This window comes from Tamandua tetradactyla, chromosome 16, assembly GCF_023851605.1.
Source record: "Tamandua tetradactyla isolate mTamTet1 chromosome 16, mTamTet1.pri, whole genome shotgun sequence".
In the NCBI taxonomy this organism is placed as follows: domain Eukaryota; kingdom Metazoa; phylum Chordata; class Mammalia; order Pilosa; family Myrmecophagidae; genus Tamandua; species Tamandua tetradactyla.
This window is the reverse complement of record NC_135342.1, coordinates 51,568,607-51,595,313: the sequence shown is the minus strand read 5'-3', so window position 1 is coordinate 51,595,313 and position 26,707 is coordinate 51,568,607. Positions and strand designations below refer to the sequence as shown.

General features: G+C 49.2%; 1 protein-coding gene across 1 annotated transcript in view; it reads left to right on the top strand.

Moving 5' to 3' along the window:
* CNGB1 (cyclic nucleotide gated channel subunit beta 1) overlaps positions 1 to 26,125 on the top strand; it is a 70,464-nt gene extending 44,339 nt beyond the window's left edge. Inside the window, exons 25-35 of the mRNA XM_077130490.1 lie at positions 1,434 to 1,498; positions 2,397 to 2,519; positions 7,398 to 7,539; positions 8,261 to 8,420; positions 10,148 to 10,245; positions 10,354 to 10,437; positions 13,170 to 13,288; positions 13,522 to 13,668; positions 22,591 to 22,810; positions 25,444 to 25,566; positions 25,915 to 26,125. Of these exons, the coding sequence (XP_076986605.1) occupies positions 1,434 to 1,498; positions 2,397 to 2,519; positions 7,398 to 7,539; positions 8,261 to 8,420; positions 10,148 to 10,245; positions 10,354 to 10,437; positions 13,170 to 13,288; positions 13,522 to 13,668; positions 22,591 to 22,810; positions 25,444 to 25,566; positions 25,915 to 26,106 (1,473 nt within the window). The 3' untranslated portion in view covers positions 26,107 to 26,125. The remainder of the gene's footprint in view (positions 1 to 1,433; positions 1,499 to 2,396; positions 2,520 to 7,397; positions 7,540 to 8,260; positions 8,421 to 10,147; positions 10,246 to 10,353; positions 10,438 to 13,169; positions 13,289 to 13,521; positions 13,669 to 22,590; positions 22,811 to 25,443; positions 25,567 to 25,914) is intronic.
* Positions 26,126 to 26,707: the final 582 nt, after the last annotated feature.

Genomic DNA, 26,707 nt, shown 5'->3' with positions numbered 1-26,707 from the left:
CCCAGGGAGGGCCTGGCTGGCACAGTGTGGAACAGAGACATGCCAGCCATCCTTTCTTTTTTTTACTGAATATATACAATTTATTTAATAAATCAATGTCATTCAAAATACAGTGCCAGAACATTATGCAGTTGAACATACTAGTATTGTTTATCATGAAGAACATACTAGTATTGTTTATCATGTTTGAAGAGTTCCAGCCATCCTTTCATAGGGCCAGCATGAGCAGCCAGCCTGAGCACTCAGGAGCCTCCAAATGGGTTTTGCTGGTCTACCAATTAAATTCATTGCTCTCTCCTTACATGGCACCTCTTTCCAAAAAGGGCACTAAGGGAATATTACAATCGCTTTAATAATCCAGAGAAACAAGGCAGAGAAAAATAGGAGAAATACAAGGGCCTTAAGGAAAAGAAACCACACCTTGCTGGAAGTGGGCACGGATGCTGCTTCCAAGCCTCCCGGCTGTCAAGAGAGAATCTGTTAAGTGGCCTTTTTCTTCTAACCCGAAATGTTCCAGCCACTGGGGGCCTGCAGAGTTAGCTTAGACTCAAGAATTAGGGCAAGAAAGGTGAGTTTACTCCGTGGTTCAAGTGGAGGCCAATCACGGGGCCCAAGACCCAGTGCAACGAGAGGACACAGCTGAACAGAAGTCAGAATGCACGGGAGCAGAGATCTGGAGTGAGTTTAGCACAGTGGACAGAGCTGGCAGTTTTGAGTCAGGTCTGGGTTTGAATCTAGACTCTGTCACTTACCAGCCATGTCCTCTGGGCAAATTACTTAACTTCCCCACGAGCCAATTTTCTTTCTGTAAAAGGAGAACGATAATACCCACCTCACATATATAAAAATAATACGACAATGCATGCAAAGCACCGGCCAGATATACTCGGTGCTCAAAAGCGGAGAGCAGACATTGATTATTAGACTATTATTAGAGACAAGCCTTTTGAAAGACAGACAATAGAGACTGAGAGTTATAATTTAGGGATGCCTAGAGTGTGCAATGATAGTGCCTAAATGTACAAATTTAAAAATGTTTTTGCATGAGGAAAAAAAAATAAGCCTTTGCAGGATAAAAGTGGGTCTCATTAGGCATGCTGCTTCCTTAGAAAATCGTTGACTTTAGAAGTAAAGATTTAAACAGGATCCTTAATCTGAGGCTTTTGTAATCCTTAAAGTCTCATGATGGGATTCAGAGGCCCTAGGAGCCTCCTGAAAGTAGATACAAGGGGTGAGAACTGGATTCTAGGCCTCAGATTTGCACACAGTGTCTCTGCCCCCCAGTCCCCAGAGGACCCAGGACTTTGATTTTGAGCTCCCGCCTCCCGGCGCCCTCCTCCTGGGAGCTGCTCCGTCCAGCACCTGGGGGGAACGGGCGGAGCTGAGGGGGGCAGCAAGGCAGGGCCACCCTCACGTCTCGCTCTTCCTCCCAGTACATGGCCTTCTTCGAGTTCAACAACCGCCTGGAAGCCATCCTCAGCAAAGCCTACGTCTACAGGTGAGACGCCCCTCCCCTCCCAGGCACACCCACACCCACACCCACAGAGGGCACCCTTGCAGAGACAATGGAGCAAGGCATTCTCTGCCCCCGTGGCTTCTCCTTTCAAGCTCCCCCGGTCCCTCCAAGGTCCCATCGCCACTGGCAGCTGCGCCTCTTCCTTGCCCAGCCTCCACTTCTCCAAAAGGATGTTTTGATTTCTAGAGAACCAGGAATGTCCCGTTTCCCCCTATTGTGATGAGTACACACGTAGGTTGACACCCTGGCTCACCAGGATATCCAGGGAGTCAGCCCTCGTCTTGGTCCCAGCCAGGGGAACTGAAACCCCACAACTTTCCTCAAACATAATGGACTGGGTGCAAGGATGCAGGGACTGTCTCGCAGATGTCCCGGGGTGGGGGACGCAAGCCCACTGGGAAGAAGACTCCTCTTCCACCTCTCCCAGCGCGGCCTGGCTGAGCTCTATTCCCTGCACCCCTCCACTAGGATAAACCTCCCCTCAGGCTCCTCTGCTCCCCCAGGACACGTGCACATATGAGGCTCGTGCAATTACAGCTCCAAACCCCAACAATTTTATATACTTCAAGCCCCCAGGACATGTGCACACGTCCTGCTCATGCAATTACAGCTCCAAATCCCAACGATTTTATATATTCAAGCAGTGCCATTCCTACCTGGCTGGCATCCAGTCACCTGGTCCAGCCGCTGATGGTTTCCCATGGACCAGGGGCCTCTCGCCAGGCAGCTGGGCAGGGCCCTGTGGTTCCAACAAGGGGATCTCTGAGGTGGGCGTGGGGAGAGGGATGCCTGTCTCGTCCCCTGCTGTCCCGACCCCTGGGGCGAAGTGTCACCGGCACCCTCTCTGCCGCTGGGTTCACAGTTTTTCCTTCTTCTGCAGAGTGATCAGGACCACAGCCTACCTGCTGTACAGCCTACACCTGAATTCGTGTCTCTATTACTGGGCATCGGCCTATCAGGGTATCGGCTCCACTCACTGGGTTTACGACGGCGTGGGAAACAGGTGAGCCACCCTCCTCCTCCTGGGGACACCCTGTTCCTTACAACTCGCAGCGCAAAGAGTCCAGGAAGAGCTGCATCGTTGCCACCAGGCTGATCTGTTTGCAAAGGGCCACGGCCATGGGAAGGCTTAAGGGCCGGCTCTCCGCATTTTCCCTAAGCTAACTCTCCCTGAGCACCTGCTGTGCCACGCCGCCTGCCAGGCAGAGGCAGGTGCAGACGCGAACAAGACCCACTAGAAAGTTCCTTTCCGCACCCTAAAATCTAGTAGGGTTGGTGAATATGCTGCACAGGTGTGACCACTCCTGCACCTCGTGAGCACCCCCGGGAAGCCGGAAAACTAGATCAGTCTATTTGCCAGTGCAGAGGTCTGCCACATGCTATGGCACATGCTGAAATGATACTGACGAGGGGGAGGAGACAGCAGGCATTGTAGAGTCCTGATTGTGGGCCAGCCCTGTTGCAAGCGCTTCACATGGTGACTCACTCAATCCCCCCAACAATCACAATAAGGTCGGTGCTGTCAGCACCCCCATTTCACAGGTGAGGTAGCAGAGGGGAGGTGACTTCCCAAGGTCACACAGTTCAGAAGTTAGAGAGGTGGGATCTGAAAGCAGGCAATGAGCCTGCAGAGTCTTAACTGAGGTATCATCTGCTCCAATGGGGGGGAAATGGTGCCAGTGGGTATCCAGTGCGGTGGGGGGATAAAAGTTAAGTTTGACCTTGGCCTTGATAGGTGGAGAGAATGGAGTGAGAACTCTTGAGGGCAGGGAACAGAATGAAGAAAGGTGGGGAGTTGTAAGACAGGGGTAGAGTCAAGGAACTGGGGGAGGACCTGTGTGGCTGGAGGGCGTGTGGTGTGCGGCAGTTTCCAGAAGGACAGGCAGAGCCAGGCTGCCAACAGCCTCCTGCACTCGCTGAGGGGGTTGAACCTTACCTTCTTTCTTTGGAAAAAGAGAAACATCATACACTGACTGTCACCTACATCAATTATAGAAAAGTAACAATGTGAACAAATATGTCACCAACGAGGAACTAGAAGGAGACAATATGGAGTATATTTTCCCATCATTACAGTTTAAAAACAACCCCACCCCCACCCCACCCCCGCCCCATGGTCATGCCACCAGTCATTCACTTGCTTCATTGTCACTGGTGGCTTTGGGTGCCCCAAGCCCGCACTCTTACATGTGCTGCCTCTGGGAACAGCCTCGTAGGGGAATCTCTGTCCTCTGGGCTTAGCATCTCCTCACAATAAATTGCTACATGGGGGGATGGCAGGGTCAACGGTGGGAACATTTTAAAGGTTTCCATGCTTGTTGAAAGCTACCCATCTTCGCTCTCACCCCTTGCCAACACTGGCATTACCTTTCAAACCTTTTAAGCAGAAGAGTGACATGATGGGTGGGGATTTCAGAAGTCAGGAAGGAGAGGCAGGAATGGCTGGGCCCACTAGGGGATGCTGGCACGTCCCTTAGAGCACAAGAAGGCTAAGACAAGGGTTTGCCTGATTTGGGGGAGTGAGGGCAGTGTGGGAAGGAGAATTGGCGCCAAGAGTGGGACAAGCCTGGAGGCTCAGAGCCCAGGCGTTAGCGACAGGGAGCCTGGATGTGACTCCTGAGGCCACCTGCCTGCGAGGGACAGGGCACGCCACGTCTCTGGACCTCAGTGTTCTCACGTGCAAGTGGGGTTGATGACAGGACCTATGCCTGGAGGAGGTGGCCTTGAGGACTGGTGCGCCCGAGTCACTGCTCCAGTGCCAGGCTAAGGTGGACGCATCGTCAGGTCAGCTCTGGTGACCAAGGGCAAGGGGAGGAGGTGGTGCGTTAGTCACCCCAGGTGGGCCCTGCTTTGCCGTGGGCTGTGCCCACCAGTAAGCGATATGCCCTCAGCCCAGCCATCCACACCTTGGTCCCCTCCAAGCACTTGCTTCCAATCGGCAGCTGTGTTCCCAGAGGTGCTCGGATCGGGATGGGGGGGTCCCTTGCATGCAGGGCAGCTTCTCTGTAGGGCAGTTACTTGTTCAGAGTGTCCCCTTCTCGGTATGGATGCCCCAGCCTCAGCCACCATGGCCTGGCTGTTGCCTTCTGCAATGGGCCTGTGGCCCGGTGAAGCTGCACCCTTATGCAGACGTCCCAGAGAGCAGGGCCGCTGGGGCCCGGCAGGTGGGCATGAGGGGGCTGCTGGCTCCCGTCGGGGTGGAGGGTGCTGGCGTGGTGTCAGGGCCCAACACCCCACACTGGTGGGCCTGCTCCTGGAGCCCCTTCGGTGGACCCGTCCTCAGCCCTGCCTCTGAGCACATCACCAGACCCACTCATTCACTCATTCATTCATTCATTCATTCATCCCCTTGCAAAGGGGCAGAGGGAAGACATGAAGGCCCCTTCTATGTGAAGGAAAGAACACGAGCTCTGCATCAAACCCTGGGTAAGGCCTGCACCCACTCAGACTTGGTTTCCTCATCAGCGAGATGGGGCAGCATTACTTTCAGGATTTTGTGAGGATTAATAAACTCACGTGTGCAAGTTTTTGCCCCATACCTGGCCAGGAGTCAGTGACCCACTTCTTATACGCGGTCATGGTTACGGGGGAGGCCGCAGACCAGTGCGGCTCAGAGATCTGAGTGGGCTATAAGCCTCCCCTGGAAACTAGAGCTAAAATTTGAGACCCTGCTGCGTTTCTAGGAAGAGGGTTCCTAACTTGCATCAATTCTCAATGGGGTTTATACCCCAACAAGCTAAGAACCTGCCTCCCAGGCTGGGCCTGGATGCCTGGACCTGGGCAGTCCTGGAAGGAATGACAAGCAGGCAAGGGGAAGACACGAGACAAATGTCTGGCACCCTTGGGGACTCTTGCTGCTCAGCAGTGCAGGGGCTCACTTTCTCAGCAACAAGAGTCGCTTCAAATAAAATCCTATAGGGAACCCCAATATTTTAAAAGGTATAAGCAGTGAAGTGTTCAATGTTAGGGTAATCGATAACTTTAGAAACAGTTACATCTATTGAAGGTTAGCTCTGCGCCTGGCCTTGGGGATCCATGCTCCTGCAGAAGCCGGGTCCTCCTTCCAGCTCCCTGGGTCCTGGCTCTGCCCAGGCTGGGACCTGCAGGGTCACCAAGGGCCCAGCGCACGAGGAACTGGAGGACCTCAGAGAGGCCCCTAAGAAGGGCCCTGCCAATGGAAGATTCCTCAGGTCAGGAAGGCTTCAGGGGGAAGTTCCATTTTTATGGACATCACTCCTGGGTCTTCTATTCACGCCCCAGAAGCAGGACCACCCAGCTCTGGGACAGTGTCTACAGGGTGGGGACGGGGTGGAAGGTGGGGGTAGTAGGTGCTGCTCAGTCCTGCCCAAACCTGCTTCGGTCGCCCTCTGGTGGTCAGGACTGTCAGGACTAATGGGCTTGATAGGGCAGGTCAGTCTCTGTTGCCCCGTGACTTGTACCGACCAGAGGGGAAATGAGATGCAGAGAAGCCCAGAGCCCTGCTCAGGGCCCCACAGCTAGTTGGAGTCAGAGACCTCCACCTCACTCCCCAGCAGCTTCTACCTCCCCCTCCCAGCACTCACTGCATGTCCACTTGCATGTCCCCACTGTTCCCTTCCCTGCCGCATGCATGGGGCTCACACCAACAACGGTAAGGATTTGGATGTCTGACATTTCCTGAGAGCCCGTCATATGCAAGGGACTCTTCTAGCATCACATTTAGTCCTCCCCATGAAGGCCATTCTATCACCAGTCCCATTTTACAGAGAAGGAAACTGAAGATTGGAGAGATTGAGTGCTTTCTCCAGGTTATGCAGCTAGAAGGTGCTGGCACAGGGTCTGGCTTCAGAGCCCGTGTTCTAGCCACGCTGCTCTGACACAGCTGGTGATGGAGCCCAGTGGGGGACCAGTGCCGGGTCATCCTCAGATGGGATGATTTGCCAAATGAGTGAAGTTCTCAATTTTGGGGCTGAGCAGGGGCCCTGAAAGTCTCAATGGCTCAGGACCCTGGAGCCGGTCAGGACAACTCCTGTGTGCCCTGGAGGTGGACAGGAAGGCACAGGAAAGCTGGCTGGGACTGTCCACGTCTCTAGGCCCTGACCTGGCTGGACCATGGCCTCTGCTGAGCCCCGGGAGGGACAGCCTGAAGATATGGACAGGTGTATTTGAACTCTGGTTGCTTTGATAATTAGGCAAGCTGGGGGCATTTCCTGAGTATTTTGCCATATAACAGGACCCCATCACCCATACCTCCTTTCTGGTATCAGTGACCCCTTGATACCACTCGCTGGTATCAAGGGGTCACTGAAGGTGAAATGACAGCTTGGAGAAGAGGACACTGCCTTAGATTCTAGTCCCAACTCTGGAACTTACCAGCTAGTAGCTTGGGCTCCCTTTCTCTTTTGAGACCTCAGTTTCCATATCAGGAAAAGGGGGAGAAAGCGAGAGGGTCAGAGATACTGTCCAGCCTTCACCTTGGCTGTCTCCAGATTTCCTTGCTTTCCATGAACCAGCATGATGGGAGACAGCAAAGGAAAAATCACAGAAATTCAAGGAACAAGAATCTCGAGGGAGCCCAGGCATTAGGGGTCAGAAATCCCCACTCCACCCTATTGACTACTCTTCCTAACAGTGTCCCAGAGCAGTGCTTTCTGCAGCTGTAAGTGGGCATAATAACATGTCCTTGCAGGGTTGGGGCAGAGCCAGAGTGAAACCAAGCTGTGTGTGCGAACATGTTCTGCAAGCTGCACGGTGTGTGTGTGTGCGAGCTCGTTTTCCTTGCATTTCTGCGCTGTACAGGGCTCTCTCTCCTACAGATGATTCTATCAGAGGTGCCCGAGCTGGGCCCGAGTGGGCAGGGGGCGTCTGTGATGACCGAGCTCCCCTTCTCGCCTCTCTCCAGTTACATCCGCTGTTACTACTGGGCTGTGAAGACCCTCATCACCATTGGCGGGCTGCCTGACCCCCAGACGCTCTTCGAAATCGTCTTTCAGCTGCTGAACTACTTCACAGGCGTCTTTGCTTTCTCCGTGATGATCGGACAGGTAGCTGGGTCCCCAGCCGGGTCCCCAGACCACCTGCAGTCCCTCTCTGCAGGCTTTCTCCCGCTGCCAGAATTCTCACCATGTCTGTGCAGGGGAGCTCTGGGTGGGCTGGGAAAGGCAATAAATTCCTTTGTGGGTGTCGTTCCCTCTTTCATGTCCCTCCCCACTGATTTCAGTCCCTTTGTGGGGTCTTCGAGGCCTGGGTAAATGACTTTCTGCAAAGGCTGAGCATTTGGGCTGTTCCCTCTGAGAGAAATGTCTGCTGGTTTCTCACGTGCCACCTGTGGGGTTGCGGAGCATGTATTCTGCCGGTGCAGGAGGTGACAACCAGGTGTCCTCATAATTCCCTTCGTAGGCCCCCCCCCCCCCAAGGAACAGTGCATGGGGTTCATACTTCCTCCAGGGCAGGGTCAGAGGGGCAGTTGGCACCGAGGGCCATGTCACCCAGAATCAGCACGGCCCAGGGGTGCCTTCCCTCCAGGGAACAGAGGCTGCCCGAGGGTCCCGCAGCCTCTCTCCTCCTGCCCCACGTCCACACTAGAGGAGGAAGGTACCCCCCCCCATCAGAAATGCATGTGCCACGTGTGGCTCTGGGTCTGGTGTCGCCCTCACCCCCCCATGAGCAAGTACCCCAGGTCTCTTTAAATGTGTGCCGGGCACACATCTGCAAAGCCCATTTAATAGCCCCCCACGCTGACCCAGTGACTTCCTCACCCCCTAGATGAGAGATGTGGTGGGGGCCGCCACCGCGGGGCAGACCTACTACCGCAGCTGTATGGACAGCACAGTCAAGTACATGAACTTCTACAAGATCCCCAGGTCCGTGCAGAACCGTGTCAAGACCTGGTACGAGTACACCTGGCACTCCCAAGGCATGCTGGGTAAGCGGGCTGCGCCCCCTGATGCCACCAGCTTCGCGTTGCCAAGTGCCCCTGGACTCCTCCCCTCCTCGGAGTCTCTGAGACCCCAAACACTGGGGCGTCTCATGGCTGAGGCTACCACATTGATGCATGAGGGACCTAGGGGCCAGTGGGGGCCCCTTGAGGACTGGAGGGTCTTGTCGTCTGTTCTCTCTGACCCACCTTACTGAACCCACCTTGAGATGCATCCCCATCACTCTCCACCCATCTATAAAGTTGCAAAATGTTTTGATGGTATGATTTGCTTCTGAAATTATCTGGCTACAATAATGCATTTAACTCACCGTTGATTCTTGGAATGGTGGGGTGTGCTTAGCAATTCTTGCAAACTGGGAGAATCTTACCAGCAAATGATTTCCAAATTGTGAAGTTTTTATGGATGCTAAATTGAATGCTTAGTGAAATTTTAATATGTTAACTTTGTGTTTATTAATTTTGATTTTTTTTGCTGTTTCCTTTTTCTATTTGGGAGCTAGTAATTTTGTTTTCAGAGCCTAGACTTCATTTTGCAGGCCTCTGAAAAGCCCACAGGAGGCCCAGTTCCTTAGAGTCCTCCCCACCCCCAACTCCTTCCGGCCAAATAAAAGAGCCCCACTGCTTCCATGGGATTCCCACTGGCCCCAGAGAAATTACATTTCAGTCCTAAGGGCCCCTGAACTAGGATGCTGGCAAGTGTGTGGGCAAAGGGTGTTAGAATCTTCATTATCTGTTGCCAGCGCATATCACTTTACAGCACGCAAGGCACGTTCACATCTACTGCCTCCCCTGTTCCTGGGCAGACTTGCATCATTGTATCATTTCCTCTTTAACAGAGTGATAGCTCAGGACCAGAGGGGATGCTGACCTACCCAGGGTTGTGCAGACCGAGGACCTGACCCATAAATAATAAATGTCGTGCAGCAGGAGGGACAGTTAGGGTGAGAAAGTGTGCTTCCTATTTCCACGGCTTACCAGCTCTCAGAGCTGCAGCTTCCTTCCCTGGAACTGGGATAATCACAACGCCATTCATTCCTTGCCTGGCTCTCTGCTGGGTACTGCAGACCCCATGGTAGGGGCTAAACAGACATGGCCTCTGCAATTTGGGGCAGACGTGGGGGTAGACTCCCGATTCCATCCCTCTCCGGCCATATGACTTCGGGCACAGAGACTCCCTTCCCTCATCTTTGAAATGGGGATTATAACAGTGTGTCCCTCTTGGGGCGCTGTGCAGAGTCAATAAAATCACCCTTGCAAGACCCTCAGTAAAACAGTGCCTGGCAGCAGTGTGCTGGATACACATTAGCTCTTGCTAATATTCTTATCATCTGAGGGAAAGACAGATCATTAACAAATAATCACAATAAATGGTGTGATACATGCTACAGTACAGGAATTGTTAACAGTAACTGGGTGGGGAGATGTAAGGGGAAGGCTTCCTGGAGGAGGTGACAGCAGTTCTGGGTTCTGCAGATCTAGTAGGAGTTAGCCAAGCAGGAGTTAGTGCAGGGAGGAGGTCTTGGTGAAGGGAACAGCATCTGCAAAGGCCTAGAGGTCGGAGAGGGCACTCAGGGACTCCACAGTGGTTCCGGGTGGCAGGGAAATGGTGTGTCCAAAGTCAGCCAGTGCAGTGTGAACTCAGTCTGCAGTGTGTGTGGGGGTTGGGTGGGGACCTGGCCTTGGCCCTGAAAAGTCCAGCGTCTCATTCGCAGACGAGTCAGAGCTGATGGTGCAGCTCCCGGACAAGATGCGGCTAGACCTGGCCATCGACGTGAACTACGACATCGTCAGCAAAGTGGCGCTCTTCCAGGTAGCACTCCCCCACCCCACCCCGGCACCGGCACCCTCGGGGCTCTGGGAGGCCCCCAGTTCGCACCTTCCTCTAAACGGGGCTCCTTCCTCCTGCTCTCTGGGACAGGGCTGTGACCGGCAGATGATCTTTGACATGCTGAAGAGGCTCCGCTCCGTCGTCTACCTGCCCAACGACTACGTGTGTAAAAAGGTGAGCGGGCGGGGACCCCCGCAGGGGCGGCTGGGATGACAATCCCACTGCCCTTCCAGGAGCGCGACTGGAGGGGGCGCCTTTGAAGGGCCCAGCGGGCTTTGCAAACCCCAAGAGCAGAAAAGGCGGCCGGACAGCGCGAGTTTTGCCGGCGTCCCGGGGTCCGGCTCCCGGCGGCGGTCGGTGCGCATGCGCAGTCCCGCGGCTCCCACAGCGCCCGGACCGCGGGAGCCTGCGAGGGGCGAGGCCTTAGCGGAGCTGACCCCACCGCTCCCGGGTCCTCCCCGAGGACAACTGGCTCGGGGAGGGCAGGGCCATGTCAGAGGTTACAAAACGAGGAGCCAGCCCACAGATGTTTTGTAGTTGTATTTATTTTTCATGCCCTTTTAAAAAAATTGAATTCATTTTTTAAAAATGGGTAAGTTTCACGTAAAAATCCAGATTCCGGGCGTCGCTTGGAAACAAAATCTACTGACACCGGGTCCCGCTTTCCCAAACAGCTGAATTGTCAGCTGGAGTGGAAGAGGGACTGTCCCCGAAGGTGGGGGCGTGGTGCTCTCTCCTGATGCCACAGGCTCCACCACTCCCCATTGCTTCCCGCATCTCCACACCAGGCTCCCTTCGCTCCTTCACATCGCTCACCTGATACGGGAAAATGTTTGCGTTTGAATCTTGGGGCTAGGCGGTGTCTCGGGCACTTTCTGTTACCACTCTTTGGGATTCAAGGTGAAACCCAAGTGGGTGAGTACTCAGGAGAGCTAGGAACCCAGGTTGCTGTCCCTTGTGCAGAGCTGTCAATAAGCTGGCTGCGTGGACAGACCAAGCAACCTCTGTAAGACTTGGGACCCCTCCTCCCAAAAAGGCCCCTGTCTCCTTCTGAAAACGTAGAACCAGCAGAGGAGAAAAAAGTGGCCCTGCGGGTGGCTGAGATTTAAAGCTGCAGCCCTGGAGGCCAAGAGAGGTTTGGGAGCAATAGAGCAGCTTGTCTGATGTTGGAACCATGTGCCAGATGCACAAGGAAACATTTGTTAAATAAATCTGAAATGTAACCAAGGGACTGGTTCTTGGTCTCTGCCCCTTTAAACAGGTCAGGTGTGCTGGACAGGTAGTGAGTTGGCCAGGTTAGGGGCCCATGAGGGCACAAGGATTGGGAGGTTCAGGGCAGACTGGGTAATTCTGATTGCAGTCCAGTCCATTCATTCATTCATTCATTCGGCTTGACTTGGGATTAAGATCATGAATTTTTGATGCAAATGTTCTAAGAAATGATCATGATGATGATATACAGTCTTGTGCAATTGGCTTCTGTGTTTCTGTCTTCTCGTGGATAGTCGGGATATTGATGGTAGCTCCCTTGTGGGGTGGTTGTAAGGATTGAATAAGATGTATGTTCATCTGGCACCTTCTCTGGCACAGAATAGGGACAGCTACTGTTGCTGTTATCCTCGTGGGTAGTGGAGAATTTGCCTCAGATAAGAAAAGGCTCACCAGGTTGTTGCTGGTGTCTGGCTAAAAGTTGACCCGAGTGCGTACTTGATGAGCACGTGTGAGCAGTGCCCTCTGCTGGCCGGTTTTGCTCTGTGGCCATCTTGCTGAGACATCCCTGGGCCACCCAGGGGCTCCTTAAACCCCTCACACCTCGACCCAGAAACAGAAACTTTCTTGAATACAGAAACAGGAAAATAAAACCTTCTACCTCTTTAAGAGGGTCATGCATGTGCCAGATGCACAAGGAAACATTTGTTAAATAAATCTGAAATGTAACCAAGGGACTGGTTCTTGGTCTCTGCCCCTTTAAACAGGTCAGGTGTGCTGGACAGGTAGTGAGTTGGCCAGGTTAGGGGCCCATGAGGGCACGAGGATTGGGAGGTTCAGGGCAGACTGGGTAATTCTGATTGCAGTCCAGAGCAAGCCATTCATTCATTCATTCATTTGGCTTGACTTGGGATTAAGATCATGAATTCTTGATGCAAATGTTCTAAGAAATGATCACGATGATGATATACAACTATGTGATGATATTGTGAGTTATTGATTATATAACAGAAATTATATAAGAACGGAATGATCATATGGTAATAATGTTTGTGTTTGTATGTGGTTATGTATCATAAATAAAATAAAATAATAAAAAAAAAAGATCATGAATTCTGGGACCCATCTGCCTGGATTCAAATGTCATTCAGGCATGCTCTATTTTTGTGACCTTGAGCAAATTGTTCCTGCCTCAGAAACTTGTTAGAATGAAGCACATTCATCCATATAAAGCACTTGGAACAGGACCTGGCACAGGAAAATATTATGGAAGTGTTGGGCATTGTTATCATTGACGGGTCAGTATTATTTCCGTTAGCAGCTGCCCATTGGGCTGCAAATATGCGCTAGGCATAGATTTCAGGTAATTGTTAAACTTTCCAGGCCTCTGGGCCTCCCCACCAGTGTGCAAAATTGGGAATTTGCAAAATTCCAGGATACCTGCTACTCTGAGCTTGCCTAGTGTTCTCCTTCCCATGACATTCCTAACTCCTAAGCAAAATCCTGCCAGTTATGCAGATGAGGAGCCTGGGGCCCGAGAGGGAAAGTGACTGGCCCCACACCACACACCCAATCAGTGGCATGACCAGGACGCCAAGACCCAGATTCCTTCTCGCTGGGCCACGTTGCCCCTGGGACCATGCTGCTCTGGTTGCTTTTGGGAGTGGGCAGAGGGACTCGCCCCTTCTCTGTTGCAGGGGGAGATTGGCCGTGAGATGTACATCATCCAGGCAGGGCAGGTGCAGGTTTTGGGCGGCCCGGATGGGAAGTCTGTGCTGGTGACGCTGAAGGCAGGCTCTGTGTTTGGAGAAATAAGGTCAGAGGGGAGTTGGGGTGAAATGAGGGGAGTGGGGGCAAAGGAGGGGAAGAAGGTGGGAAATGGTCCTTGGGTGGGCCTGAGGGCAAGTCTGAGGGCTCAGCTCCTGCAGCTGCTGACCTATGCAGGGCGGGCCCAGGTGCTTGCCTGGGTGGGGCCACCCTTTTGCTCAAGGCAAGGGGTAAAAACTGTGGCCTCCGAGGGGTCTCACCTTCCTGCCTTCTCTGCCCCAGCTTGCTGGCTGTTGGGGGTGGAAACCGGAGAACAGCCAACGTGGTAGCTCACGGGTTCACCAACCTCTTCATCCTGGATAAGAAGGACCTGAATGAAATTTTGGTGCATTATCCTGAGTCGCAGAAGTTACTCCGGAAGAAGGCCAGGTACTTTTGTTTTGTTTCGTTTTTTCATTTAAAAACAACTTATATATGTGTGTATGTGTGTGTGTGTACATTTCATAAGGACAAAGCTTTTCTCATGCATAACCACAGAACTTTTCTCAAAACCAGGAAATTTAATATTAAACAATACTATCTCATCCATAAGCCATATTCAAATTTCACTATTTGTATCAATAGTGTCTTCTACAGCTTTTCTGTTTTCTTTTCCATTCCCAGATCAAATCCAGGATCACACTTTGCACTAAGTTGCCTCATATTTTTAGTCTTTCTTATTCTGGGATAGTCCCTCAGCCTTTTTCTACCTTTAATTACTTGACTTCTTTGAAGAGTATAGGCCAGTTATTTTGTAGAATGTCCCTCAATTTTGGCTTGTCTGATGTTTTCTTCAGGTGACCTTCAGGTTCTGCAGTTTGGATAGGAATAACTCAGAAATGATGTGTCCTTCCCGGGACAGCATGTCAAGGGGCCCAACGTGCTGGTTTCTCCCAATATTGCTGGTGTTTACTTCGATCACACTTGGTTAAGGTGGTGTCAATAGGTTTCTGAATTCCATCTTTTCTCTTTATAGTTAACAAGTAATTAGTGGGGAGATGCTTTGAGGATTATCTTGTACCCCATCAAACGTTCCTCTACTGCTTTTCTCATCCACATCCACTGGTAATTCTTGGCCAAATCAGGAAGTGCTATCATGGTTGCAAAATGGTGATTTTCTAGCCCATCGCGCCTACATTCATTAGCTGCATTCTACCTATGGAAGAACTTTCCCTTCTCCTCTGCTTATTTGTTAATCCATTTATTTATTTGCTTTATCCAATGACTATCCTGTTATTGTCATTATTTTGATGCTCAAATTGTGCCAGATTTGGCCAGTGCCTTTTCAAGTTGGCTCCTGTGACCCCTTTTTCACATCTGTGCCCCATTCCTGGAAATGGCCTTTTCTCCAAGGAGCCTTGACTCCACTTAGTGGGGAGTGGTGTTTAGAAACCAAGGTCTGAGCACTAGATCGGCTCATGGCTACTGGGGCGTCATTGCTTCAAGGCCTCTTCAGTGGACAGAGATAGGAGACATACACACAATGTACAAATGCAAATACACACACACATCACCATCTACTTTCCTTAATATATCTCTCTATATTAAACAGTTTCAATCCAGCACAACGGAGTTCATTCCAATCTTCTCCCTTTCCATATTTGTAACTTCCTTCTCCAATACTAAGAAATCTGTTTTTCTTTATCCTCACTACATTTATTCATTTGCTCAGTCCTATAGTACAGAAAAGGTAGTTTCGAGATTATTAGTTCATGCTACTACTAAAAATAAACCTTTTAAGTAGCATTCAACCTGTGATGCCATTCTTTTTGTCTTTAGATTGAGTGTTTATAAGCATTGTGCTCAAATTATTTAGATCAGTTCTCTTTTTTTCCCCCTTTAATGTGTTTGTTTCATTCATTTGAAATACAGGTAGATTCATTTCTTTCCATTTGCATTTCATTTTAGAGTTGTGCCCCCTACCGCCTTATCCTCGGTTTTTTTTTTTTCAGTATGTAAAACACTGACATGGTTCCAAAAGTCAAAACTCTATAAAATTGCGTACTCAGAAAAGTGTCCCAGCTCCTGCATTCCTTTTACCTTGTTGCCACCCATCTCCTGTAGGTTATTGTTTGAGTTTCCTCGGGCTGCCGAAACAGAGTGCCATAAGCTTAAAACAATGGAATTTATTCTCTCGTAGTTCTGGAGGCTAGAAGTCTGAAATCACAATACCGGGAAGGCCACAATCCTTCCAAAACCTAGAGGGAAGAATCCTTCCTTGCCTCTTCCAGTTCCTATTAGTTGGAACAGAAATCCTTGATTTTCATTGGCCTGCAGATGCATCACTCCAATCTCTGCTTCCACCGTTACATGCTTTTCTCTCTGTGTATCTGTCTCTGAGTCCAAATTTCCCTCTTATAAAGACACCAGTCATATTGGTCATACCCTAAGCATGAGCTCATCTTTTCTTGATTACTTCTGCAAAGACCTATTTCCAAATAAGGTGACATTCAGGGTTTCCAGGCCTAATGAACGAGGGGAACACTACTTAGCCCAGTTCAGTAACCATTCTCATTAGCTTCTGGTTTTTCCTTCCTGTGTCTCTTTTCGCAAAAAAAATAGGCAGATCCATTAATATTTTCCTATTTTCTCTTCTTTCTTACACAAGGTAGTATACTATAGATTCTCTTTTGTGCTTTGCTTGTTTTCACGTGACAATATATCCTAGGAATCATTCTCTCTCAGTTCATAATAATTTTCCTCATTCATTTTTACATTTGCAGAGCGCTCCTATGAAGAAGCCTGTATTGTTTAAAATATTCTGCAATTACAAGCAGCGTTGCAATGAATAACCTTGTGAATCTGTATTTCGTATCACTGGGAAATGTGTACTTTTTTAAAAAGCAGGGTTTGGCTTTCAAACCATTAGATTAGGTTTTTTTTTTTATTGAACAGGGGAGGAGGCTGTGGTGGAAATCCCATTGTGGGCTTGGGGATGAGTCTGATAGGGCTTAGTCCCTTCCAGGGCAGGCACTGGTGTGTGACCTTGGAAAAGTTACTTAATTTTTCTGATCTCAGTTTTTCCCTTTGTAAAATGAGGATAACATAACTCCCACTTTGCTATTGTAAAGATTAAAATAAAATAGTATTCGTGAATGTCTCCTGCACAGTGCCTGGCACAAAGGAGATACTCCCTAAATGTTAATAATATATTTTTTGCTGTTTATCCAGTAACTTTGCCCTCTAATTTTTCAATTGGATTAAGCATTGAATTTTTTTTTTATACTTTCAAGTTTACAGGACAGTTGTAAAAATAATACAAACCCCATGCAGAGAACTCTGACATAACTCTCCCCTCAGATACACAGAGCCAACAATTTTCATATTTTGCCATATTTGCAACATCTATCTACGCATTTTCTGAACATTTGAATATAGGTTGTATACAACATGCTCCTTGAACACTTAATACTGCCATGTATGTTTCTTGGGAACAAGGATAGTCACTTACATAATCACCTTAAATACAGTTATCAAGTTCAAGAAATTTAATGTTGCTATAAAGCTTATGGTCTATATTCCAATTTTTTTCATATATCCTGATTGCATTTAATTATCATTGTCTTGTCTCTTTAATTGCTGTTTCTTTCTTTCTTTCTTTTTAATTGTTGGAACATATATGTAACTTAAACTCTACCATCTCCACCACCCCCATGCTTACCGTTTAATGAAATTAAGCACAATATCACAATATTCACAGTATTGTGGTAAACTTACCACCTTCCATTACTAAAACTTTCCCATATTCCCAGACAGAACTACATCCATTATATGTTAACCTCTCATTCTCCCTGCACTGATCCCTGATAACCTGTACTCTTTTAATTTCTGTTTCTTTGAGTTTACATATTCTCCACTGGTTTCTTTGTAGTTACCATGGGGCCCAAATTTAACATCCTAAATCTGTAACAACCTCATTTGTTTTGACACCAACTTAATTTCAATAGTAGACACAAGCTATGTTCCTCTCCTCATCCGGCCCCCCATCTTTATATAGTTCTTGTCACAAATTTACATGTTTATACATTTTGAGTCCCAAACCACTGATTTATCATTACATCTCATGGATTTGCCTCTTAGATTGTGTGGAAAGTAAAAAGTGGTTTGTGGAAGTAAAAAGTGGAATTACAAACCAAAAATACAAAACACCGTCATTTATACTTACCCATGTCATTACTCTCACTGAAGATCTTTATTTCTTCATATGGCTTCGACCTATTTTCTATTTTCGTTTCCTTTCAACCTGCCCAATACCCTTCAGCATTGCCTGTAGGGCAGGTCTAGTGCAGTGAAGTCCCTCAGTTTTTGTTTAACTGGGTATGTCTTAAACTCTCCCTCACTTTTCAAAGATAGTTTTGCTGGATATAGAATTCTTGGTTGGCAGTTTTTTGCTTTCAGCATTCTTAATATGCCATCCCATATTTTTCTTGCCTCCATGCTTCCTGGTGAGAAACGGGCATGGATCTTACTGAGGCTCCCTTGTATGTGACACCTGGATTCTCTCTGATGGCTTTCAGTATGCTAGCTTTGGCATTGGAGAGTTTAAACATAATATGCTATAGCATTGGTCTATTTGAGTTTATCCCGTTTGGCCTTCACTGAGGGTCTTAGATGTGTATACTCGTGTCTTTCATTACATTTGGGAGGTTTTCTGCCATTATTTCTTTGAATAATCTCTCTGCTCTCTTTTCTCCTCTGGGATTCCCACAGTATGTGCATTGGTACAGTTGATGGTGTCCCATGGGTTCCGCAGGTTCTTTTCAGATTTCTTCATTCTTTCCTCTTTCTGCACCTCAGACTGGGTGATCTCAATAGTCTTATCCTCAAGTTCTCTGATTCTTTCTTCTGCCAGCTTCAATCTACTGTCAACCCCCTGTAGGGAATTTTTCATTTGTTACTGTAGTCTTGGTTCCTTTTCATAATTTCCTTCTCCCTATTGATATCTTTTTGTGTTCACCTGTCATTTTCCTGATATCCTTTAGTAATTTGTCCATGTTTTCCTTTAGTTTTTTGAGCACATTTACGACCATTTTTACAGTCTTTTTTTGGTGTGTCTCCTGTCTGACCCTCCTCATTGATGGTTTCTAATGCTTTAATCTTCTCGTTTGCTTGAGCCATCACTTCTTGTTTCTTTGCATGTTTTATAACTTTTTGTTGAAACCTGGTCATTTGATATTTTGATGTGTTATTGCTGGAATCTAGGCACTGAGGCATCTGTTCCTTAAGCTTGTGTCCACCTAATGTTATGGGAAAGCTTTCACTGAATGTCAGGTGTTAACCGAAGTTAAAAAGAAAAAGGAAAAAGAGTGAACAGCTTTCCCAGTCTTTGCAGTTTGACTTGTACAAGTGCTCTCCTTCAGGACTTATCTGTATGATGAGCTTAGAGAATAGCTCCAGGGCAAAGCGAAGGGCTTCTTTGATCCTTCTGCTCATGCCATCTTATCTTAGGCATGTCCTCTCTTCCTCACAGTACTGGACACTGCCTTGTATGCCTTAAGGCCAGCAATCCCTTCTCCAAGGCAGCACATTCTGTAAGGCAGTCCCTTGAGCCACTTTCTGCACACAGGGCAAGTTCTGGGACAGAAAATTCCTCAGGACACCACCAGGCAGATTGGGCCAGACACACATGCTCTCAGTAGGTGCACGAGGGTTAATCTGCTCCCTCTGGGACTGTGACCAGAGAGCCACACTGGGAGTGCAAGTTGGCTCTGTACCTAGGCAGTGAGGGTGGGAGGTGCCTGCCAAAGCAGCATGAGATCCTACTGCTTTTAAGTGGCCTTTTTCTTGATTTAACACTCACCCTGTCACTGTAGTCCTTCAACTGTTTTCTGGAGCCCCGAGGAAAACGCTTTTGCATCTTACTGGCTGTTCAAAGCATCTGTGCAAAATGGAACCGTAAAGCATCTCACTCAGCCATCTTGATCAGTATTTTTAATCTACATATCTGTTGTTTCCCCCCTTCCCTTTTCTCCCATGTTCTTAATTTTCCACTTCATTCCATGACATGATTCTGTAACCAAACCACAGAAAGAGTAGTTTTCGTAAAGGTTACAAACTCACCAATGTCCACTCACACAGCACAATAATTTGTCGAGTATATAGTTCTAGGCCCTGGGGATACAGCAGAGAAAAGACAATGCTATGTTCCAGCTGGGGGAGTCTGACAACGAACAAATGGATGATTAGGTAACATGTAACTTGCCCTTTGTGTAGGATAAGGGTTGTGAGAAAGCATAAAGCCAGGTGACGAAACAGGTGACGGAAAGAATTACTTGAGATAACCTTGTCAGAGAAAGTCATCTGAGAAGGAAGCATTTCACCTGAGACCTGCACATAGTGAGGAAGTGAACTGGGGGCTACTACTGGCAGCAGGAGTATTCCACGCAGAGGGAACAGAATGTGCAAAGGCCCTGAGGGGACAGAAACACTGTCTGAGAACCACAGGGCCCCAGTGAAGGTATGCATGGGATTCTGTCCATGTTCCTGTTTTACAGAGGGAAAGCCTAAATCCGCAAAGACAGTGCTTAGGTTTCTGATATAGTCATTGTAAGAGAAGGGGTGAAACTGGTAGAATGCCAGTGTCTCCTGGGGCAAACGCTCAGTCCTAATTATAGGGGAAACATGCCACCCAAAAACGAGGACGAATTTTCTTAATCTGGAAATGTCACTGAAACCAGCGCTACGTTTCAAAACAAAGACAGCCATTAGCAACCGACGGTCCTTCAGATAGTTCTTTTGTGTCATTTTGTACCACGCTGTCCTTCCTGAAGACTTTCGTGCTGTGACTTATGAACTCAAATAACACAGGTGACAGTGTCAAGCCTGTGGGAAGCCTCTGATGAATTATCATGTTTGTATTCTCCTGGGGAAGCCCCAACCAGAAAATAGAAGTCTTGAGCAATTAATATCAAGCTGCACAATTTAAACCCATTACCTCTGATTAGATAAGCAGCCAGTAATGGCCTCGTTTTTAAACAAACAAGCTTTGCTGGAACGCTGATGAATGAATCTGCCAATTAGTAATCTAGGCCTGCTAGACTGCCTGTGAAACTCATTGTTCTTAAGCCAAACCACTCATCACATATATGTGGTGTGAAAAATTCTTTGTCAAGGCTGGTGCTCTGTTTTTATTGGAAATTTCTATCCTTATTTAGAGAAACATAGTGGTACATTGTATTTAGAAGATCTAGGTTGTAATTCTCTGCCACTTCCGAGCAACCTTGGGCATGTCACTCCCCCCACTCTGAGATTCAGTCTTCCCAACTGTCTTAAGCACAATCATCCCAGCCCTATTAGTCTTATAAGAGTGTTATTAGCATCCTAGAAGGAAATGACCATGATATTACTTTGTAATAAATAAGATGTAGGGCGGTGGGGTCAGAGGTACGAATTTGAATTCCAGCTCTGCCACTTTCTAGCTGTGTGGATTTGGCCAACTTACTCACCCTCTCTGGTTCTCCATATCCTCATCTGGAAATGAAGGTGAATAATAGTGTCTACCTGTGAGGGTTGTTGTGAGACTGAAATGAGAGCATATGCATTAGTTATCTACTGCTATGTAATGATAGTGCCACAAACTTAGCAGCTTAAGACAACATGCATTTATTAGCTCAGTTTCCGTGAGTCAGATGTCTGGGGAGCTTACCTGGTACCTTTGCAAGGCTGTAACCAAGGCTTTGTCCACAACCGGGGTTCATCTCATCTCAACAGGGGAAGGATCCAATTCCAAGTTTGCTTGATTGTTGGCAGAATTCAACTTCTTATGGTTGTTGACACTGAGGGCCTCCTCAGTTTCTGCTAGCTGTTGGCCAGTGGCCACCCTTGGTTTCTTGCCATGAGGGCCACCCCCCACATGGCTACTTGCTCCATCAAAGCCACCAAGGAAGAAAGAGTCTTTTTGGAAGAAGTCATACAATACTAAGTGACTTCGTCATGGAAATATCAGTCCTTCCTCTTTGCTCTAGTCTATTGGTTAAAAACAAGCCACAGGTTCCTCCCATCCTTCAGGGCTGGGATGCGACAGGAGGCAGAGAACATGGGGCCACCTTGAGGTCTGTCCACCATAGATGCCTATAAAGGATTCAACACTGGCCCTGACACACAGGGACAAGTGTTGGTGATGGTGACAATGGTGAAAAGATGGTGAAACAGAAGGAGAAGTAAAAAGCTTTGGGTCCTTTAGAGTTTTTCATGAGGGCATCCTGTTTCTGATTCCATATGTTGCAGTGTTTGTATTTCCTGTGTGATCTTGGACAAGTGACTCAGCCCCTCTAAGTCTGTTTCATCTAGAAGGATCAGACAGTAAGACCCACGTTGTCATCACTGTTCTGATCACGCGATGAGATGTTGTGTTTAAAGCACCCAGTTTGGCACAAAAAAAAAAGCATTCAAAAATCGCTAGCCGGGGCCACGGTGGCTCAGCAGGCAAGGACGCTTGCCTGCCATGCCAGAGGACCCGGGTTCGTTTCCCGGTGCCTGCCCATGTAATAAAATAAAATAAAATAAAATAAAATATCAAAAATCGCTAGACGAATCAAGGGATTGAGAAAAACCCCAGAATGAGCTGAGACTTAGTATCAAGGGATTGAGAAAACCTTCCCGACCAAAAGGGGGAAGAGTGAAATGAGACAAAGTGTCAATGGCTGAGAGATTCCAAACAGAGTGGAGAGGTTATCCTGGAGGTTATTCTTATGCATTAAGTAGATATCATCTTGTTATTCAAGATGTAAGGGAGAGGCTGGAGGGAAGTGCCTGAAAATGTAGAGCTGTGTTCCAGTAGCCATGTTTCTCAAGGATGATTGAATAATGATATAGCTTTCACAACGTGACTGTGTGATTGTGAAAACCTTGTCTCTGATGCTCCTTTTATCTACCTGGTCAAGAAACGAGTAGAACATATGGAATAAAAATAAATAATAGGGGGAACAAATGTTAAAATAAATTTAGTTTGAAATGCTAGTGATCAATGAAAGGGAGGGGTAAGGGGTATGGTATGTATAATCTTTTTTTTCTGTTATTGTTTTATTTCTTTTTCTGTTGTCTTTTTATTTCTTTTTCTGAATTTTTGCAAATGTTCTAAGAAATGATGAATATGCAACTATGTGATGATATCGAGAATTACTGAATATATATGTAGAACAGAATTATATGTTAATGTTTTTGTTTGTTCTTAATTTTTTTAATTAACAAATTAAAAAAAAAAGATCGTTAGCCGAAAACAGCCACCACCACACAGCTCCGAGCTACGCAAATGAGCGTTTCTTTTCTCCCTGAGAGCGCATGTGACACTAAATGGGCCCTGCTTTGTTTCAGGCGCATGCTGAGAAATAACAATAAGCCCAAGGAGCAGAAGAGCGTGCTCATTCTTCCCCTCCGGTCGGGCACCCCTAGGCTCTTCAATGCCGCCCTGGCTGCAGCAGGAAAGATGGGTGCCAAGGGGGCAAAAGGCGGCAAGCTTGCCCTCCTCAGGGCTCGGCTCAAAGAACTGGCTGCGCTGGAGGCAGCTGCAAAGCAGCAGCAGTTGCTGGAACAGGTAATGCCGTTGGGAACCCATCCAGCCCATCCCTTTAAGCTTTGTACTTAAAGGGAGAAAGCCGAGGAGAATCAGGGAGCAGACCACACACTTAGTTTTAGGTGATTTCCCCCCTTCTTTATGTGAGTTAGGATTCAACTGGTTGCAAGCAACAGAAATGAATCAAAAGCCAAGAATGCCAACTAGACCGATTGCACTAATTATAGCTTTCATGATCATCCTTTAGGGAGGCTGCTGGGAATGGGGATGGGGAGAGACTGGGCCTGGGCAGGAACTCACTGGCAGGGCCTCTTCTCAGAAGGGGCCAGGCAGTCCACATGGCAGAATTCAAAGGGGTCCACTGAATTCAGTTTCAATCTACACTAGCATCAGAATCCGGGGGGGGGGGGGGGGGGGGGCGGTTGACAGCAGAAATCTGGTGAGTGACAGAAAGTTACTTGGGGTTCCAAGGCAATTTCCAGACACAGCCACCAATGCCCCTGGACTACCTGGCTCACAGACTGTTAGGGCATGACTGAGCAGGCAATTTGGAGTATTTAGTGCAGCTCTATAGCACTGGGAAAGGCAAAGTATGGATATAAACTCCAAGCATGGTCTCACTGCAATGAAAGGCTTCGCCTGAAATAAATGGGGCCTGCTGCCCCATGTGTTCTAATAAAAGGAATTCCTCCTGAAATTTGGAACAAATGGGAGAAGGGCAGAGAACAAGGGGTTCTTAAATACAAATCCAAAGACCTAGGTCCAAGACTTGGTTAGCCATCCTCCAGCTCTGAGATCCTGGGGATGCTACTCGAATTTTCCGAGGCTTGCGTTACTCGAGGAGGCCTTATTGGAGCTGTGGCGTGCAAACACAATACCTTTTATGAAAGCATTTTGGACATGGTGAAGGAATCCCCATGATTGTTTTTGTTACCAGACAAAATTGCCTGATGCCCTCCATAACCAATTCCTGAGACATGAAGTTTTCAAAGACAGAAAGAGTTTATTACTGGGTGCGTGGGCATGTGGCAGGATAACAGATGGCCTATTAGCCCAAAATCTGTCTCCCTGAGTTTAGGGGGTTCAAGGTTTTATGGATTTTAGCAAGGAAAATGAGGTCATTACAATTTCAAATGGCAAATTCTAAGCAGAAAAGGAGACAGTGTAATCATTTTAATAGGAAAACCTAAGTGGAAATCACTTCAATGCTAAAGGTGTAAGCCAGAAGGAAGGCAGACAGTTATCTTTTCAATAGCAGAATCTAGCCACTACGATTTACAAATATAAGGGCTGGAACTAATTAATGGCTGCCTTCAAATTCTTCATTAGCATTAGGGCCTTTGCCCTACAAGTTACTTTAAGAAAATGGTGGATAAAGGGAGTAACAGCTCTTATAGTCACAAAGGCACAAGGTAAGGGCTTTTATGATCATTTCAGATAGAGCAGCTGAATTAAACTTTAGGGATTTCAGGTATTTCCTTCTGTCTACTCCAACATACCAGAAAGCAAAAAAGGAATATTTATATAATGATTCAGTAATCAAAATCATCCCTTAAATCCTAATTTCTCAGTTACATTCTGGTTCCCTTCCTAGCACAGTTATTCAGGGAGTCCCATAACAGGCACCATCTGGGTGTGCTCCTTGGAAGTTCAGTGTCAGAGTTTGGGTGGATAGGGGAAGGTGGAATGCACCAGAAGATGCAGAAACACCAAGACAGAGGGACCCTTCAGAGAGCTCCTCTGGGAGCATCTTTGCTCCCCAAACTCCTTTACTTTCATCAACATTCTGTGACTTGAGCAAACTTCAGGGAGTCTAGTCCTCCCAAGCAGACCTAATGCTCTCCTTTTAAGTTCATTATCACCACCTCAAGTGGGTCTTTGGTGGCTGAGGACCACTTGGGTCCCTCCTCTGGGGACCCACTCCCTCTCCAGTTCCCTTCTTTGCAGGATGGGGTCAAATAGTGCAGGGAAGTCCACAGGTATCCACAAAGGCTTGGCTTTTTACCCAGTTCCCTACTGATCCACAGACCATGGCCAAAGTCTAGGACGAAAGGCAAGCTGGAGGCTGGAGGCGCCCAAGTTCCCCCCTCCCCCCACAAGCCCAGCTCAGCTTAATATCAATGGTGCCAGCCCCATTCTTCCCTGGGGATCTCAACCTTGCAGAAAGGCGGCCACACCACTGGTTGCTCCTCTGCTCACCCTTTACCTTTGTTTGCTTAGAGTTTTTCTCATTCCCTCCAGGAGCATCCATCCCTAGTGACAGCAGGTGGGCAGGCCAGGCCAGCTCAGCCTTTGCAGAAACTTGGCTCTACTTGGTGGCGCCCCTTTTGGTCACAGCCTACACATCCCATGTCTTCTCCTCCCTCAATAGCGCAGGGAGGAGCCTCTGCTCTTGAAGCAGCCACTTCACCCTGGCTTTCAGCCCTGCGACTCGGAAATCTACAAAAACACGTTTCTCTTTCCCAAAACCTGCCACTCAATTCAGGCGAGCCTTTTAATCCTTCAACGTCGTAATATATAGTTTCTACCCAGTAACCCTGATATGGCTTCGGCCCCACCCCCTGGATTTCACTCCCTGCACCAGCTGCCAACCTTGCCCTCAAGGGACCAAGGGAAGGGTCTCTGCCTCACGTGTCACCTCTTTCCGTTTCCAGGCCAAGAGCGCGCAAGATGCCGCGGGAGAGGAGGCTTCGGTCGCCCCCGCCCAGCCCGCCGCCCCCCCAGAGGCGGCCCCCGCAGAGCCCGCCGCCCCCCCAGAGCCCGCCGACCCCCCAGAAGCCGCCCCCCCAGAGCCCGCCGCCCCCCCAGAGCCCGCAGCGCCCCCAGAGGCCGTCCCCCCAGAGCCCGCCGCCCCCCCAGAGTCCGCAGCCCCCCCAGAGCCCGCAGCGCCCCCAGAGGCTGGCCCCCCAGAGCCCGCCGTCCCCCCAGAGGCTGCCCCCCCAGAGCCCGCAGCACCCCCAGAGGCCGCCCCCCCAGAGCCCGCAGCACCCCCAGAGGCCGCCCCCCCAGAGCCCGCAGCACCCCCAGAGGCCGCCCCCCCAGAGCCCGCAGCCCCCCCAGAGGCCGCCCCCCCAGAGCCCGCCGTACCCCCAGAGGCCGCCCCCGCAGAGGCGGGTCCCGACCAGCCGGTGCCCAGCGAACCCGCGGCCCGGGACCCGCCACCACTTGTCTCCCCAGGGAGGCCGGAGGGAGGCGAGGAGGCGACGGCCAGGCCGGAGGAGCAGTCGGTGCGGATCCGCGTGAGCCCCGACCCGGACCCGGAGGAGCAGCTGCTAGCCGTGCAGGTGCGGGAGGGGGAGAAGAAGGCCGAGGGCTGAGGCGGCCCTGCAGGCGCGCCCCCAGCAGCCCCCCCCCGAGCAAGGCCATGTCCGCACCCCACCCCACTGACCCCAGCCCCGCACAGCGCCTCCCCGCCCCGCAAGGTGAAGACGCTGTTCCGCAGTGGGGGCCGCGGTCACGGCCCTCCGCCCGCCAGCACTCCCGCCCTGACACCGGCTGCTCCGCAAAGCCCGTCAAGCGACGCGTTCGTGTCCCCCGCCCCCCGTCCTCGCTTGAGAACCCTACATCCCCCGGCTGCTAGTTTTAAGAACATAACAGTTTCTATTTTTGAAGTTGTCGTGGAGGAGAATGGGGCTCCACGACGTGGGAAGCTTTGTTGAGAAGTAGAGGGTTAACGAATGTACTTTTCTTTTTCCTTTTGGAAATCCCTCCCCCCGGGTCCCTCCCCCTTTTCGAGGATAGACACAGTCCAGCAGAAAGGTAATTCTGACCTGATGGGTACGTTTATATTTGCTAAGTAGTCACTTTAAGGAACAAAATGCTTGTGAGGTCAGCACTCACCTTTCCCTTCCGAGCCTGGGGCCATTCTCAGCCGATGAGAGCGAAAGGGACTTGGTCGGGCTCTGCCTGGCGGGGAAG